The sequence below is a fragment of the Syngnathoides biaculeatus genome, chromosome 5 (genome assembly GCF_019802595.1).
Source record: "Syngnathoides biaculeatus isolate LvHL_M chromosome 5, ASM1980259v1, whole genome shotgun sequence".
Taxonomy (NCBI): Eukaryota; Metazoa; Chordata; class Actinopteri; order Syngnathiformes; family Syngnathidae; genus Syngnathoides; species Syngnathoides biaculeatus.
Window position 1 is genome coordinate 10,432,824 of NC_084644.1, and position 16,283 is coordinate 10,449,106.

A 16,283-nucleotide genomic window follows, 5' to 3' on the forward strand; every position below is an offset into this window, starting at 1 on the left:
TTCTCCCACAAACTTTAAACACTTATCAAGACACATTTTTCATAGTATTCCTCAGCACCTGTTCTGAAGAAATGGGACACGATTGTGGAAAATTAGTTTGAGGAAGCAAAATAAAGAAGACTCCCGCGCTCGCACAGTTCTCCAAATTTGAGGCAAACCTTGCTTGCATTTGAATTTCAATGGAAAATTGACACATAAAACTAAAGATAATCAAACATTATATATTTAAAAAGCCAGTAAAATTAATTGAATTGTAAAATGTAATCAGAGTGTTGTGTCTGAGTACATTTTCAAGGTTTCAAGAAAAGGTAAAAAGAATGAGAACTATGTCGTAACCAATTGTGCAGATACAGTATTGGTGTGGTAAAAGTCGCCCCTCTCCCACTTTCTGAGAACATGAGCACATTGATGTAGATCAGTATTTATCCAATGTAATTGTGATGAGCATGTTCGTTAGCTCACTATGTCTTCATCATAGATATGAGTAGGTGCATCAAACCGACGTCCCATTTGAGCTGCTTGGGCGGAAAGAATTGCACATAAGCACATACCATGTGTGTGGACGGCAAGAAAACCAAAAGACCAGGAACATAGCGGCGTACAATGTATAATTATGACAAGGGAACTGGGAGTAACAGCCATCCATCCATTTTGTTCGCCGCTTATGCTCACGAGGGTCACGGGGATTGCTGGAGCCTATCCCACCTGTCAACGGGCAGGCGGCGGGGCACACCCTGAACTTGTTGCCAGCCAATCGCAGGGCAGATGGAGACAAACAGCCGCACTCACAATCACACTTTGGGGCAATTTAGAGTGTCCAATTAATGTTGCATGTTTTAGGATGTGGGAAGAAAGCGGAGTGCCCGGAGAAAATCCACGCAGGCACAGGGAGAACACACAAACTCCACACAGGCGGGTCCGGGATTGAACCCGGGAGAACAGAATTGTGAGGCCAACGCTTTCCAGCTGTGTGCCCCCCCCCTACCCTCCTCCCAAATAAAAATTGACACACTTTGGCTTGCCCCCCACCCCCCAAAAAAATCATTAACATTGGTTGAGAAATTGGGAAAATTTCAAGGTCCACGAACTGCTTTTAAAGGGAATGTCGACTCCACCAAAGTGGCTATGTAAGATCATTGTTTAGGATTACAGTTTTAATTAAACAAACATCCAGCCATCCATTATCTACGCCGCTTATCCACATAAGTGTCGTGGGAGTGCTGGAAACAATAACTTCAAAATGTGCAATATAGTATGGGTTCACCGTATATATTTTGGGGTGAAATTTTTGTTGTGCTGGTATTGTGCCTTGAGTTTTAATTTTTTTCTAATGTAAATTATATATCTTGGCTCAATGAATATTGGGGAAACAATGCACTAGTCTTAAGTGTAAGGCGTGTTTGGGGGGGATTATAATGTGACATTTAAAAAACAATTTTAAAATAGACTGGAGGCTAAAGACAGACAAAGAGACACGAGTGTTCTGTCCACTTCATAAAATCCAAAAGCCAAAACACACACACACACTCGCACACTAACACTTCATACCTTACATATATGACATACAGTATATAGAATATATAGAAAGCGGTGTACTGGGTGGTCCCAAGGGCCCAGAGGCCCCTGACCGAGCAGGGGACTAAATTACAGACCTTGACCCACCGCAGTGACACCCAACCTGGGATTAGCAGCCAGCAATGCTCCCAGAGTGCCGGTAGCCTCAGGCAGCGGGGGGCTGACCTCCAAAGGTTCCGAGGTGATCTCACACACATTTTGGCAAACATGAACACACATTAAGGCCCACCCACAGATGAAATAATGAGCAGTTTGGGTGGGAGTGGACTTGGACTTGGGAGTGGAGAATTTGGCACTAAAGTCCAAAGTGTGCCTTCAAGCACACGTGAGGACAAAAATTCACATTTTCTTCTAGTATTGTCTTTATAAAACTATTCGTCTTAATTTGAATGATTCTACGTATCCCAAAACATTACAGAAAATACACAATTCAATTATTATTATGAATACAGATTTAAAAATATTTCCACTATTTTGTAAATGCAAAAAGTAAAAAAAAAATCTTTTAGCTGTTATCTTATTTTTAGGTTTTATTTAAATATTGTAACTGTTTTATGATAAAAAATGGTAAAAAAAACATAAATATAATAATTGCATTTTCTCATCTTATTTTTTATATTCTTTTTACTATCGTATTTAGTTCTTGTGTGTTTTCCATTTATTTTCTATTGTTATACATTATTAATCTATTTTTATGAAACTTTTTTCAAATTTTTATGAGCACAAATGTTAAAATAATTACTAAAATTTCCAAAATGTCCTTGTTTTTTATATTTATTTTACTTTAAGGATACAAAAACATTTTTTTGAAAGTTAATTCATTTTTCCCGGTATTATTATTAATTGTCTACAAAATATTTTAACCAGGCTATAGATTCCACCCCCCCCAGAAAAAAAAATTGTTGGAAATAAAATCGATGTGTCAAAACAAAAAAAAATGGTGATGGATTTGGAGCCATCAAGTGTTGTGCAATCAAAATGCATGTATAGAAACATCTGGATGGACATTATGTATAGGAGGTTACAGCAGGTCAAATGAATGAAATGAAACACACGTAAATACGTATACACACACACACACACACCTCATAAAGAGGACTGCGACAGCTGCGTGGACGTGTGGACGGGGTGAAAGTTCAAACACATATGCTGACAGCACTCACTCGCCCCATAGTGAACACCTTTAAATCACATGCACACACAACACAGCTAGTGAGTGTTAAGAGAATGCGATGTGACTACGTAAACCCGAGGGCCTGTTTCAGCAAAAAAAAAAAAAAATCTGTGGTGTGTGTGTGTGTGTGTGTGTGTGTGTGCACGCGTGCTATCCCACCTGTATCATGGCATTAACACAAAGTAGTACTCCCCTTAAATTTTATGTCACCAGACATCGACGTAACCTCGAAAGACAGGTCAGAGAGAATGATGATGTGTGGACAAGAGCGTGGTGATGATAAGAATGCAGTGTAGACGAGGAAGTTCAGACGAGAGGCAATGACCAAGGTAAAGTGAAGACGAGGTAGCAGTGAAGATGAGAAAATGCAGACGAAAAAGTGTAGGCGAGGGGATGTGGAAAGGGGGGGGGGACTTGAAGAAGGATGTGGAGACAAGAAAGTGAAGACGGAGGAGCAGATACAAGGAAATTGAGCTTATATAGTACATTATACTTCCTATGGGACATTTTGAAGTTAGTTAACTACATCCTGTCTGCCAGAAAGAATATTATGTTTTCCTTTCTCTTCATATGTTCTTTACACTGCCAGTGTGTATGTGTGTGTGTGTTTAGTCTGAAGCCATATTTAGTCTCTGGTTCTAAAAGGAGGCCTATAATCAAACAGAACCTCTCTCTCTACTCATTACACACACACACACACACACACACACACACACACACACACACACACACACACGCACACACACAAGCCTGTCATTAAAAATTCACACTACACTTCCAGGCTCCATGCGTATCGAGTGTGTTCACGTGGACACACACACACACACACCACACACACACACACACACACACACACACATTTATCCACACATTAATTTGTTAAAAGCCCAAATCAAAGCGAGCAATGCTAAAGTGATGCTAAAGGAGTAATTAAAAGGCCGGCAAGTTAACACGACGAACAGATATGACCAAACGAGGTCACACACACCCACACGTGTGTGTTTTTGCATTGTGTATCTAAACTTCTGGCTTCAACAGTGTGTGCGTGTGTGTGCACGCGCATGCATGTCTGTGTGTGTGTTTGCTTTGCGCTGAATGGTCTCATTGAAGAGAGTGAGCGCTGAGAGCGCAAGCGGGGGAAAAAAATATCTGGGAATTTACTGCTACAAGATAAATATCCTCATCTCAGCGTCGCCAGAGAGCTGCGCGCACACGCATATGTAACTTTAGTGTGTAATCTTACAAATCAGCGATTGTTTGTCAGGTGGAAGTGAAGCGCATGCAGCATGCTCTGATGCACACACAGGCACACATACAAGTTGAAGCCAGAAGTTTAAATACACTGTGCAAAAACACACAATTCATTTTTTTTGTCTCACTGTCTGAAATCAAATCAATTTGGAAGCTCCTGGTAGGTTAACTGACAACATGTGAGTTGAGTGACGGCACACCTGGGGATGTATTCAAGGCCACACCGCAAACACTTGTTTGAAATCATGGGTTCATCATCAAAATCAATTGGCCATGAGTCTGGCTCATCCTTGGCTGCAACTTCCAGATGCTTGAAGGTCCCAAACAATTATATGCAAGCACATCATGGGAGTGGACATCACAAAGTTCAGATCTGAATCCCACTGAAAATTTGTGGGCAGATCTGAAAAGAAGTGTGCGAGGAAGACAGCTGACAAACCTGACTCAGTTACACCAGTTCTGTCAGGACAAATGGCCCAGAATTGTCAGAAGCTGGTGCTGTCAGAAGTTACTCAAAGCATTGGACCCAAGTCATGCAAAAAAAGGAAATGCTACTCATTACCAAGGAAAAGTATGTAAACTTTGACCTTGGAGAAAATACAAGATTATCTAATAAATTCTCTCTCTCATTACTGTGACATTTAGCAAAATTAAATAATTTTGGTGATCCTGACCGACCTGAGAGGTTCAGTCTGATTTAACTTCAGACTGGCAAAAAATGTGTTTTTGCAGAATGCATGTAAACGTTTGACTTCAACTATATGGAGAGGCATGGAAGCCAACTGGTTGACATATCTGGATGCGGGTTCAAATCCAGCCCCGCCTTTGTGGAGTTAGAATGTTCTACCACGCCTGCATGTTTTTTCTCCGGGTGCTTTGGTTTCCTCCCACATCCCAAAAAAACACATAGTAGATTTACTGAAGACTCTAAATTGCCCGTTAGTGAGGATGTGAGTGTGTATGGTTGTTAGTTATGTGAACCCAGCGATTTGCTGGCCACCAGTTCAGGGTGTACTCCGCCTCTCGCCCAGACTCAGCAAGGATAGACTCCATGTAGTCCGTGACCTTAGTGAGGATAAGCGGAACAGAAAATATACACACACATACATACAGACACTCAATTTAATAATATATAATAGCACACACACAGACACATCCAGCAAATAAACACATGGAAACACCCGCAAACACACATCCACCATGTTGATGTGCAACCAGCAACACAAACATACGGGCACACGACAAAGACACAAGCAACACAGCATGTACACACAACACACACCCACAAAGCCACTAAACTATGTATACTGACATTACGCACACACACATGCATCTAAGGTACACTGCAGCATACATGACAATCCTCCCAAGACCACACAAAGCCTCTCCAGACCATCGCCCGTGTCACAGAGCCTTCCTCCTTTACTGACACGCCAGCCGTAGCTCAATTTAAAGCGTCATCACGGCCGAACGTGATGATGTAGCAGAGGGTGCCGTTGCCGCATCATAAAATCACAAATACAACATCATGACGATGCCAGGCCCTCGGCCCTTTGCGGGGAAGGAGAGTGGTGTGAACCTGAGGGGGGCGGGGGGCAACCCAAGATGGAGGAGAACATTGCCTCCTACCTCAAGTTTCTAGAGGGCAACTACCGCAAGATGCTGATCGAGAACTCCGAGCTGTCCAACACCATGAGGGCCAGTGAGAAGACGCAGGCCGAGCTGCACGAGAGCAACGTGGAGCTGGAGCGCTTCAAGGTGGAGCTGCGCACCATCAACGTGGAGCTGGAGAGTGTCAGGGTGGAGCTGCGCAAGACCAACCGCGAGCTGGATGAAATCAAGGCCTCCAAGGACGACCTGGCCAGCGAGATGGCGGAGAAGGAGGCCAGCTGGAGGCGCGAGAAGGAAGAGCTACTCCAAGGCAGGGAGGAGCCGCAGGAAGACCACGCAAACTTTAACGACCATGTGGTGCGTATAACATAAAAGAACATTTTTCTGACCTCAGCAAAGAATGCACGGTTTTGACACCTCCTCTTTCAGGACCTGGAAGGAAGGTGCACAACGTCTGAGAAGGACGTGAAGATGAAAGTAAAAGAGATAGTTGAAGAGGATGGCAAAGACTGCAACAAGGAGAAAGAAAAGGATGAGAAAGCTTGGAGGGAGGAGGATAAAAATAGGGGTGATAACATCCAGAACGAGGAGCAGGAAGAGGAGAAAGGCCGCGAAATGCAAAGGGAGAAAGAGTATCAAGGCCACGGGGAGAAAAATGACCCAAATGAGTCCAAGGGGAAGAGGGGAGAGGGTGCAGACAGCAACCAGAAGGAAAAGGAGAGGGAGGAGGTGAAAGAGAAGGAAGAGGAGGTGAAACGGAAGGAGAAGGTAGTGAAAGACATGGAAAAGGAAGTGAGTGGAAAGGAGAAGGCAGTGAACAAAAGTAAAGAGGTGAATGGCGAGGTGTTAGAGTGGGAAGGGAAGGAACAGGAGGTGAAAGAGATGGAAAAGGAGAATGTGAGTGAGAAGGAGGCGAAAAAGAGGGAAAATGAAGAGAACACAAAGGAGAAAGAGACTAACAGTGACCAGAAGGAGGAGAAAGAGATAGAGAGGGAGACTGAAAATGACTGGAAGGAGTACATCGAGAGTGAGAAGGAGGTGAAAGAGAGGAAAAATGAGGAGAATGAGGAGGAAAAAGAAAGGGAGAAGGAGGCAAACTATGTGCCTGAGGAGACTGGTGGTCTGAAGGACTTTGAGGAGCAGAAAAAGGAGTACAGTGAGCAGCAGGAGGAGGTCAAACGTGGTCTGAAGATCTTGGATGAAGAGGAGAAACAAAAAGTCATGGAGGAGAAAAAAGAGAAGCTGAAGCAATATTTCCTACAAGAGAGTAAGGCAATTATTTTAAAGGAGAAAAAACAGGAGGACAGGATGACAAATGAGGACAAATGGGAAAGGAGAGACAAAGGCAAAGATAAGGAGGCCAAACTGGAGGAGGCGTGGAATGAGAGGGTGACCAAGCTGAAGGGAGAGTGGCGGGAGAGAGAGCGCAAGGAGGAGGAGAGGAGGAAGGAGCAGGACAAGAAGCTGAGGGAGGGATGGATCGAGAGGGAGAAGAGGGAGGAGGATCGGAGGAAGGAGCGGGAGAGGAAACTAAAGGCTGAGTGGAAGGAAAGGGAGAAGAGGGAGCAAGAGAAGAGGAGGGAGCGGGAGAAACTCAAGGCTGAGTGGAAAATGAAGGAGGAGGAGAAGAGGAAGGATAAGGAGAAGAGGAAGGAGGAGTGGTGGGACAGTGCTGAGGATGACGAGGGAGAGGAAAGGAGGGAGCGGGAGAGGAGGGACAAAGAGGAATGGAAGGAGAAGGAGAAACTGAGAGTCGAGTGGAGGGAGCATGAGAGGAGGGAGGAGGAAAAGAGAAAGGAGAGGGAGAGAAAGCAGAAGGCCAAGTGGGAAGAGATGGAGAAGCGGGACAAGGAGAAAAGGAAGGAGAGGCAGAGGAAGGAGGAGAGGACGGTGCGGGAGAAGAAGAGGGAGGAGAGGAGGAGGATAGGGAGCGAGGGTGAGGCGTCCGTCTTTGGGAGGGTCCGTCATCTCGTCTGCTGTGGCAAGATTTAAAAGCCATTGGGAACCCAATCCTAAAAATCGATAGGATAATCTCCCTGCCACTGAACACCCAATTCCAATAAATCAATACAATTCCAACTTCCGCAAAATCAACGGGATTCCTTTCCTGACACTGAACCACTCCTCAAACGCAACGAGATTGTTGTCCTGAGACAAAACAGCCATTCCTCAAGATCAGTAGGATTCTTGTTCTGGCAGAGAAGAACCAGCCCTCAAAGTCGGGATAAACATTTCCTAAATAAAAAAACGAAACAAAAAAACAATTGGGTTTCTTGTCTTGGCACGGAACAACCAGTCATAAAAAAGTAAATAAGAATCTCACCCTGGGACAGATTGACTATTTCTCAAATTCTGTAGGATTTCTGATTCGCCACAATCAATAGGATTCTTCCCTTGGCATAAATAAACTTCTCAAGATCACTCAATCAACAAGATTCCTTGTCCTCCAAGATTTTTGCCCTAACAAGAAAATCTCATTCCTTAAAAAAATCAGATTCCGATTTTGTCAACCGGATTGTTGAGCAGGCACAATGGAAAAGAATTGCTCCAAAATCCCTGAGGACAAACATTCTTCAAAATCAACACAGTTCTAACCAAGGTACTGATCAACCAGTCTGCATAACCTTTAAAACAACAGGATTCTTGACTAACAACCGATCATCAAGACCACTACGATTCTTGCCCTGACAATGAACAACATTCCCATGTTAAATTCCACTTTGGCTGTGTTGGGAATCACTCCGTGTCAACTTTATCCTGATCTATTGTAGACAGTTCACCATTTTGGAGATAAATAAAGTACCCTAACCCATACATCCATCAGTTTTGGAGTGCTATTTTGAAAGACCACAGGTTATACCTCCTATACAGAATCAAACCCATGAAGCATCCTGATTCCATTAATTTCTTAAAACAGCTAAAAAAAAATAATCTAATTGATAATCCCATGCATTGTACATACAATATATTAATCTAATGCAATGGTATAACTGGTAAGCTTAAAAACCATGAGAGTACAAAATAAAGAGATTGCAAAATCCAACAAAATAGTCACACATGCAACACAAAATGTAGCATTCACGTATTGATGTGTGCCTTTAAAAGGCCTCTAACTCCAGTTCTGGTTGGCAGTTTGATACGCATCACGCCCCGACACACTAACTTCTACAATCTGCAATTTCTCTTGTCAAAATGTCTTGTCAGTCGTCACCCTGACAACAGGAGCGTTTAATGAAATCAGTGTGATGACCTCGCCAGGCCTCTTTGATCTTCCCCGCGGCGTCAGGAGCTTCCAACGTGGAGGATTTATTAAATCTCCGCCCGGCGACCGATGACGATGCTGGGAAAAATGTTGAGCACCCCCCCCCGTCACAGCAATAAAGAGCTTTTAATGAAAAGATGTTTGTCTTATTTTTTTGTCTCCTTGGCATCGCCTCCTAAAATCACGCCATAACCATGGAGAAACATTTCACCACACATATTAGAAACCGCCAATTTAAACACTGGAAATCAAATCATGGTCAATTTTGATTGACACTGTTATTACTACTGTAAAAATGTTTATTTTTGTACTTTTGTGTCTGGATTGATGTACCGCATGATACTGAGAGACCTAATTTTGTTTGAATGACTAGTCTCTCGGGCCGTGTTGGATTTTACTACGCTTTCAGCTTGTTTGTAGCCATTTTGGACACTTTGAAATCAGATTGAATAAGATCCCAAATAGCGGGCACATCACACACAATGTGGCCAAAGCTGACTTAACTCATCCGGTGTGTGGAGTGGTCGACCGTTGGCCAATTGTTTTGGTGCAATTCAAAATTCAAAACCGCCTGTCATCGGGTTGCAAAATGACAGTCAATCCAAAACCCTATGTCGTATTGGATGAGCTTTCATAATTCCAAATATATACTTGCGGTATAAAGGAGATTAAGCCGGCAGTCGCCATTATAAAGTACCAACAAATAATACAGGACTGATATCCATTCATGTTGTTCCGCTTATCTGAGGTTAGGTCGAGAGAAGGGACTCCGAGGCATTCCAAGGCCATCTGAGAGACATAGTCTCTCCAGCGTGTCCTGTGTCGCCCCCATGGTCTACTGATGGGTGGGATGTACCTGGAACACCTCACAAGGAAGGGGATCGAGCGGCATCCGAATCAGATGTTCGAACCACTTCATCTGGCTTCTCTGAATGCAGAGGAGCAGCGTGTCTATTCTGAGTAGCTCCCGGATGACCGAGCTTCTAACTCTAAGAGAGAGCCTGGACACCCTGCAGAGGAAACTCATTTTGGCCGCTTGTATCCTGCTCTTTCAGTCTCGACCCACAGGGTGACCGTAAGTGAGGGTAGGAACATATATCGACTGGTAAATTGAAATCGGCTTAGGTCCTTCACCACAACAAACTGATCAATACAAAGTCTCCATCACTTCAGACGCTACACCAATTCGCTTTTCTGTCTCCTGTTTCATTCTTGCTTCACTCATGAACAAAAAGCCAAGATATCTGAACTCCTTCACTTTGGGTAGGAGCTCATCTCCGACCCAGAGAGGGTACTCGACCCTTGTCCGACTGATGACCATGGTCTCAGATTTGACTGCGAACCGCTCCAGTAAGAGTTGGAGATCACGGCTTGATGAAGTAAACAGAAAAACATCATCTGCAAAAAGAAGAGATGCAATATTGAGGCCACCGAACCGGGCCCCCTCTTCGCCTTTGCTGTGCCTATAAATTCTGTCCATAAACATTTTGAACAGAGTGAGGCACAAAGGGGAGCCTTAGAAGAGTCCAACCATCACTGGAAACGAGTCTGACTTACTAGAGGAATGCGGAACAAATTCTGACGCTGGTCATACAAGGACCAAACAGCCCTTATCAGGGGGCTCAGTACCCATTACTCTCGAACCACTCCCCACAGGACTCCCAGAGTGACATGGTCGAATGCCTTTTCCAAATGCACAAAACACACGTAGACTGGTTGGGAAAACTCCCATGCACCCTAGAGGACCCAGCCAAGGGTGAAGAGCTGGTCCACTATTACATGGCCAAGACAAAAACCACACTGCTCCTCCTGAATCAAAGATTCAACTTCCGAATGAACGCTCCTCTCCAGCACCCTTAAATAGACCTTACCAGGGAGGCTGAGGAATGTTATCCCTATAGTTGGAACACACCCTGATCGGGTGCCGTTCCTCCTAATAAGATCCTTCCAGGTCTCCCTGTCAATGGTCACGTGAGCATTGAAGTCCCCCAGCAGAACGATGGTATCCCCAGCAGGAACACTCTCCCGCACCACCACCTGGCTTCCAGGCGCTCGCCTTTGAGGCCTACTTCCAGGCCAGAGGGGGGCCGCGGTGACCAGCGTCCAGGCAAGGGAAACCTACATCCAATTTGTTTTAATTATCATAGGGGTTTTCTAGGGCCTACTTTGTCTGGTCGTTCACCTAGCACTTGTTTGCCATCGATGACCCAAACCGGGACTTAAAGCCCCAGACAACTTAGCTCTTGGGATCATTGCGACACATAAATCCCGCCACCGTGATAATGAGATGGCTCAAGGAGGGGAGGACAGATATTGTGTTATACAATACTAGTTAGCTATTTCATATGTACGTATGAGAAGAAAAAACAAACTATTGAGTTCCTGTTGCACAAATGCACGTGTTCAGCCTCTAAAATAGCCACACTTGCTCCTTTTATCTATCGCATGTTTCTCCTCTTTGTGTAACTATAACTACTGTATGCAAGGAAAACCACTTCCTTGACAATATGTTTTTGTTTCAATGAAAAAAAAAAATACAGTAAAGTATATGTGCCTCATCCAGTTGATATTTTCTCATTCATTCAACTAGAAAAAAATTGGATGACAGAAAGAGAGAGAGAGAGGACATGGGTGAGAATAAAAGAATGAAGGGGATACATAGAGAAACATGAATATTTCCAAAACTAAAGCGATTTGGTTGGTTCCAAAGGCTTCTAATGTTGCGTGGTGGAGAGTTCCACGCAATACATGCAGAAATTGGGCTTGAAAAGCATCCTGCTTGATATAATACCCAAATTGAGGAAATGTAGGCATCTTGCTCTGAAAAGGTGTTTTTCGCTATAAAAAAGTCACAAACATGAATATTTACAAAACTTAAGGTTTTTGGTTGGTTCCAAAGGCTTCTAATGTTGCGTGGAGGAGAGTTCCAAGCAATACATGCAGAAATTGGACTTGAAAAGCATCCTGCTTGATATTATAGCCAAATTGAGGAAATGTGGGCATCTTGCTCTGAAAAGATGTTTTTCGCTGTAAAAATGTTACAAACATAAATATTTCCTTATATTTGCATATATTTCGGCAACAATGATTGCAACCGTCACCGAACCTAGTTTTGTTAGAAAACTCATTACATGTATACTGTATTTTGCTGGTATTGAGCAGAAACCTTGCATCTCCATCACTTTCAAGAAACAAAATAAAAACAAAAAATGTCATGATTATCAAGACATTAATAATGTATCATCAAAGAGAGTAAACTATTTTAAATACTTAGGATTGGTGAAAAATAACAGACCCACGTGAAGACAGACTAATATTATCCATTTGTGAAAAACATGAATTGGACCGGCGGCACGCTGGAGCAGCTGGTAAAGCGTTGGCCTCACAGTTCTGAGGTCCCGGGTTCAATCCCGAACCTGCCTGTGTGGCGTTTGCATGCTCTACACGTGGCTGCGTGGGTTTTCTCCAGGTACTCCTGTTTCCTCCCACATCCCAAAAATATGCAACATTAATTGGACACTCTAAATTGCCCCTAGGTGTGATTGTGAGTGCGACTATTTGTCTCGATGTACCCTGCGATTGGCTGGCAACCAGTTCAGGGTGTACCACGCCTCCTGCCCTTTGACAGCTGGGTTAAGTTCCAGCACTCCCAGCGACCCTCGTGAGGATAAGCAGCAAAGAAAATGGATAGATGGATGAACTGGACCAAATTTGGCAATGGAAGACTTTGGCTCCACGCCAGTGGGATGCGAAAATGTATGTGAATTTTGATTTGCTGTAATCTGCGATGTTGACATGTTGCGCAACTGTTGTCCAATTTTTTATTTAAAACCAGTGCCCGGTTGAAGAAGCCAACACACTGTGCTAGAGTTCCTTTGGTTTCGGCCGCATCGCTCCTTTGTCAGCAGACCTAGAAGATTGAGATCTTATTCAAAGGTTCCAAATAGGGCACGCTATATTGTGTATTCAGTCACTCTAACAGATGGCGCTCACTGTTGGCAACAGGGGTAAAAGTGGTGGAGAATGCCATATTTGGAGAATTAAGTGTTACTGGGAGACACAAAAAGACAAGTGAGAGGAGAAATAAGGAACAGTAGGGAGGAGAAAAGGTTCAGGGAGGGGACGAGGAGGATGCCATGCAATGAGAGAGAAAAGGATTAAAGGAGGAATAAAATGAGGGGAAGGCGAATGGAGGGAGCAGAGGGATGGGGTAGGGATTGGTAAGGAGTGAAAATGAGGGGGAAAGGATGAGTGGAAGAGAAGAAATGAGAAGTGGGGAAAGAGGAGTAAAAGAGAGACGGCGGAGGAGAAGAAGAGTTGGGAAAAGCAGTCGAAACTTGGAAAGGGAGGATACATTAGGGGAAAGGAAGGAAGAGGGGAAATTTATTCCTACACTCTTGCATTTCGTTGCAGTAAATCTAGTGTGGGACTAATCTCTCGCCATGCCTCATCCCGCTGACATCTGGATTTTGGTCTGTTTTACTGCCGCATCTCCTCCTCTCCGCACTATCACAGCATCATATTATTTGATTCATGTCGTCTCCTTGGTCATCCCGGAAGGGGGATCCGCTCCATCCGTGATCCTTTCTCAAGGTGTTTTACTTTGTTTTCCCCAAGTGTCAAAGAGAGATACATGCCCGGACTGTACCAAGTGTCAAAGAGCTGTATGAAAGCCGGCCTTTCAGTGAAGTCCCTCTGTGACATAAACACACACTCAGGCAAAACAAACCACCACCGACACTCTCCATTCAACCTCTCAACTTCTTAGCGTCTCTTGTGTGTTTGTGTGTATTGAGGCATGCAAAAGTGTGTGTTCCTGAAGTGAAACATCTCCTGAGGGGCGAGTCACAAGATGATTGAGGAGCCAGAGAGACTTTCTCAGCTCCCGACGGTGCTTTAATCTCACATGTGCGCACACACTTTTTCTCGTGAAAGGGTTTAACACCCACACTTTTGCAATTGTTACCGCACTATGAGCAACGAGCTGTATGCTAAAGCAGCAACAACCCATACCAGAATGCCGTACCTGTTTCAACACCAACACCATTCCCAGATTAGTTTTCTTGTGTAGTTGTGGTGCGATACTGTGTAAAACATCTGCCACAGTTGACAAAAAAATTGATTGAATTTTGCCATCTTGAAAAGGGCTAATAATGGCGAATTAAATTGGCTGACCTATTAATCGGCCAGGCCTTATTCAACACCCACACTTTTCCACCTGTTATTGCATGTTGAGCAATGACCTTAATTAAAGGGGGAAATCCTGTGGTTTGCATTAACAATGTATCCAATAGGTCATATAATATGTACTCTGTATTGACAATGTGATGTTAAATCCTCTCTCATTTAATGGTGAAGATTTTTATCAACAATTACGAATTTTCGGGGGCGCTGACATTTTCGCGAGTCACATGGTCTACATGGGTGTATGTGACGTGTTACGTGCCGTTCCAAACGCTCGATTACATGGGACACCATTATGCCCGGCGTTGATTTCTCTGATTTTTCGTCATCTGATGAAGAAATAGCAGTATCGGTTGATCGGGAAGACGGAGGAATACGCGGAGCTGTGAGTTCGCTCGGCCAGGGAGTGAGCTCACGGCTGCGCCGCTCGGCGGAGCAAGCTCGTCAAACTCTGGCAGCGCACCTGAAAATTCGGAATTGTCGATAAAAATCTTCTCGAAACACTATTAAATGAGATAGGGTTTAACATCACATTGTCAAGATAGAGTACATATTACATGACCTATTGGATACATTATTAATGCAAACCACTGGATTTCCCCTTTGATGCTTTTTCCCCATCTCTTCATACAACTTATCAGACCCAAAGCGGACAAGAAGGAACCGTCACAACCCGTTTTCCATCCAAGCAACGTTCAGTGGCAAGAACTTGAAATATTCCGTCCAAATTTAACTTCAAAAAGCAGCGAAGGAACACGGGCCAAATCGGTCCAGCTTTCCTAACTTGGAGCATATGTTCCGATCCGCAAATGTGCAGCGCACATGCGGAATTCCCTCCAATCCATGAAAAGCAAACACTGGAAGATGGAGAGCGACTGGACCGCCGGAAATGGAATCCACTTCAAATGGCAGAAATCAGGCTAATACCCGAGAATGTAACACGAGTACACGTACACACGCGCGCTCATGCTGCAGCACAGGAATAAGAGGCCCGGCTGTTAATGGCGGTGGTCCGGCTCTACAGTAGGATCTGTGTTTAGCCGTGTTTAGAAGCCCATTTGGGGCCTGATAAATCAAGCTGCTGTCCACCAGAAGCCTCCATTAGGGGCCCCCACCGGGCCCCTGGACGGGCCTGTCAGTCACGCCGTCAGTCAGCAAGCCGTTTGAACTCCTAATTACAGGGAAGGTTTCGCTGGCTGGGGCCCGTCCTGGATGGGCTCCCCGAGCCCCCGCTGCCACCGCCCCTCCTGGACTGGAGTCATGCAACCTCATGCTAAAACTAACATTAGGAAAAAAATGGCGCCCGTTTGGAGAGGAAACAGCGGCGGGGAAAATATTTATGGAAAGTGGGGGAAAAAAAGGCCGCTGCCCTTCCTCATGACCCAGCTCTGATCCATTTGTTCTGCGACTCCTTCTGGGATTGAGTGACACTGGCGGGGGTTTCCCCCTCGAACATTTGAGAGGTTTGCCAGTTAGCATCATGCTCACTTCTGGCCACGAGTGATTAATCACGTTAAAGAGGAGGGAGGATGACTGACGTTGGCGGAGAGGGTGGGAAGAGGGCGAGGGTGCTTGTTTTTGGGCAGGTCTGAGATGTGGACAGAAACACTCAAAGAACTCCAGTGGCCAAGTGGCTGTTATGTCTTCTACGTACAACAAATTATCCTTCACTAGTCCCGCTTGAACCTCAGATCCCGAGGGTGCTACACCACTGCGCTATCTGGATGGAAGGTTCTGGTGCAAGGGTTCAACAAGCACGTTTCCAGGCTGTCATGCACATCCAACAACAAGCAGAAATCAATTCCATCAAGACATCTCATTGACAACTTTTCCAATAAAAAGATTAAACACTCAAAATTACATAACATCTGATCTTTAACCCATCATTGACTTCTACTCAAAGAAGGTGGGTGATCTCTTTTTTGGCATTCCCGATTGGTCGCACATTCCTGCTCATCGCCAGGACACCCGGCGTGATGTGTATTTAATGTCACTTTCGAAGGAGCTGCAGTTATTTAATAAGAAGTGACTAAATAATAATTGAAAAAAAATCAAATTATAAGCAAAATCTAATTAAATGGGTAGTTCTATTAAAATTAACCATTACAAAATTAAATTCAATAACTCCCTCCAAAAACTACTGTAGTTAAAAATATTTTTCTTGTAAAAATCAAACGGATTTAACTTTGACTTGTCAGATTTTTTTAAATTCAAGAAAATGTATTT

General features: G+C 44.1%; 2 protein-coding genes across 3 annotated transcripts in view; one reads left to right on the top strand and one right to left on the bottom strand.

Annotated features, from left to right (window-relative positions):
- Window positions 1-16,283, bottom strand: part of bbs9 (Bardet-Biedl syndrome 9) — a 129,266-nt gene that overhangs the window by 67,152 nt on the left and 45,831 nt on the right. The gene's annotated exons all lie outside the window — the stretch shown is intronic.
- LOC133500896 (golgin subfamily A member 6-like protein 25) lies at window positions 5,573-8,957 on the top strand. The gene is made up of 2 exons (XM_061820151.1): window positions 5,573-5,968; window positions 6,041-8,957. The coding sequence occupies exons 1-2, from the start codon at window positions 5,606-5,608 to the stop codon at window positions 7,601-7,603; spliced, it is 1,926 nt and encodes a 641-aa protein (XP_061676135.1). The 5' UTR covers window positions 5,573-5,605; the 3' UTR covers window positions 7,604-8,957.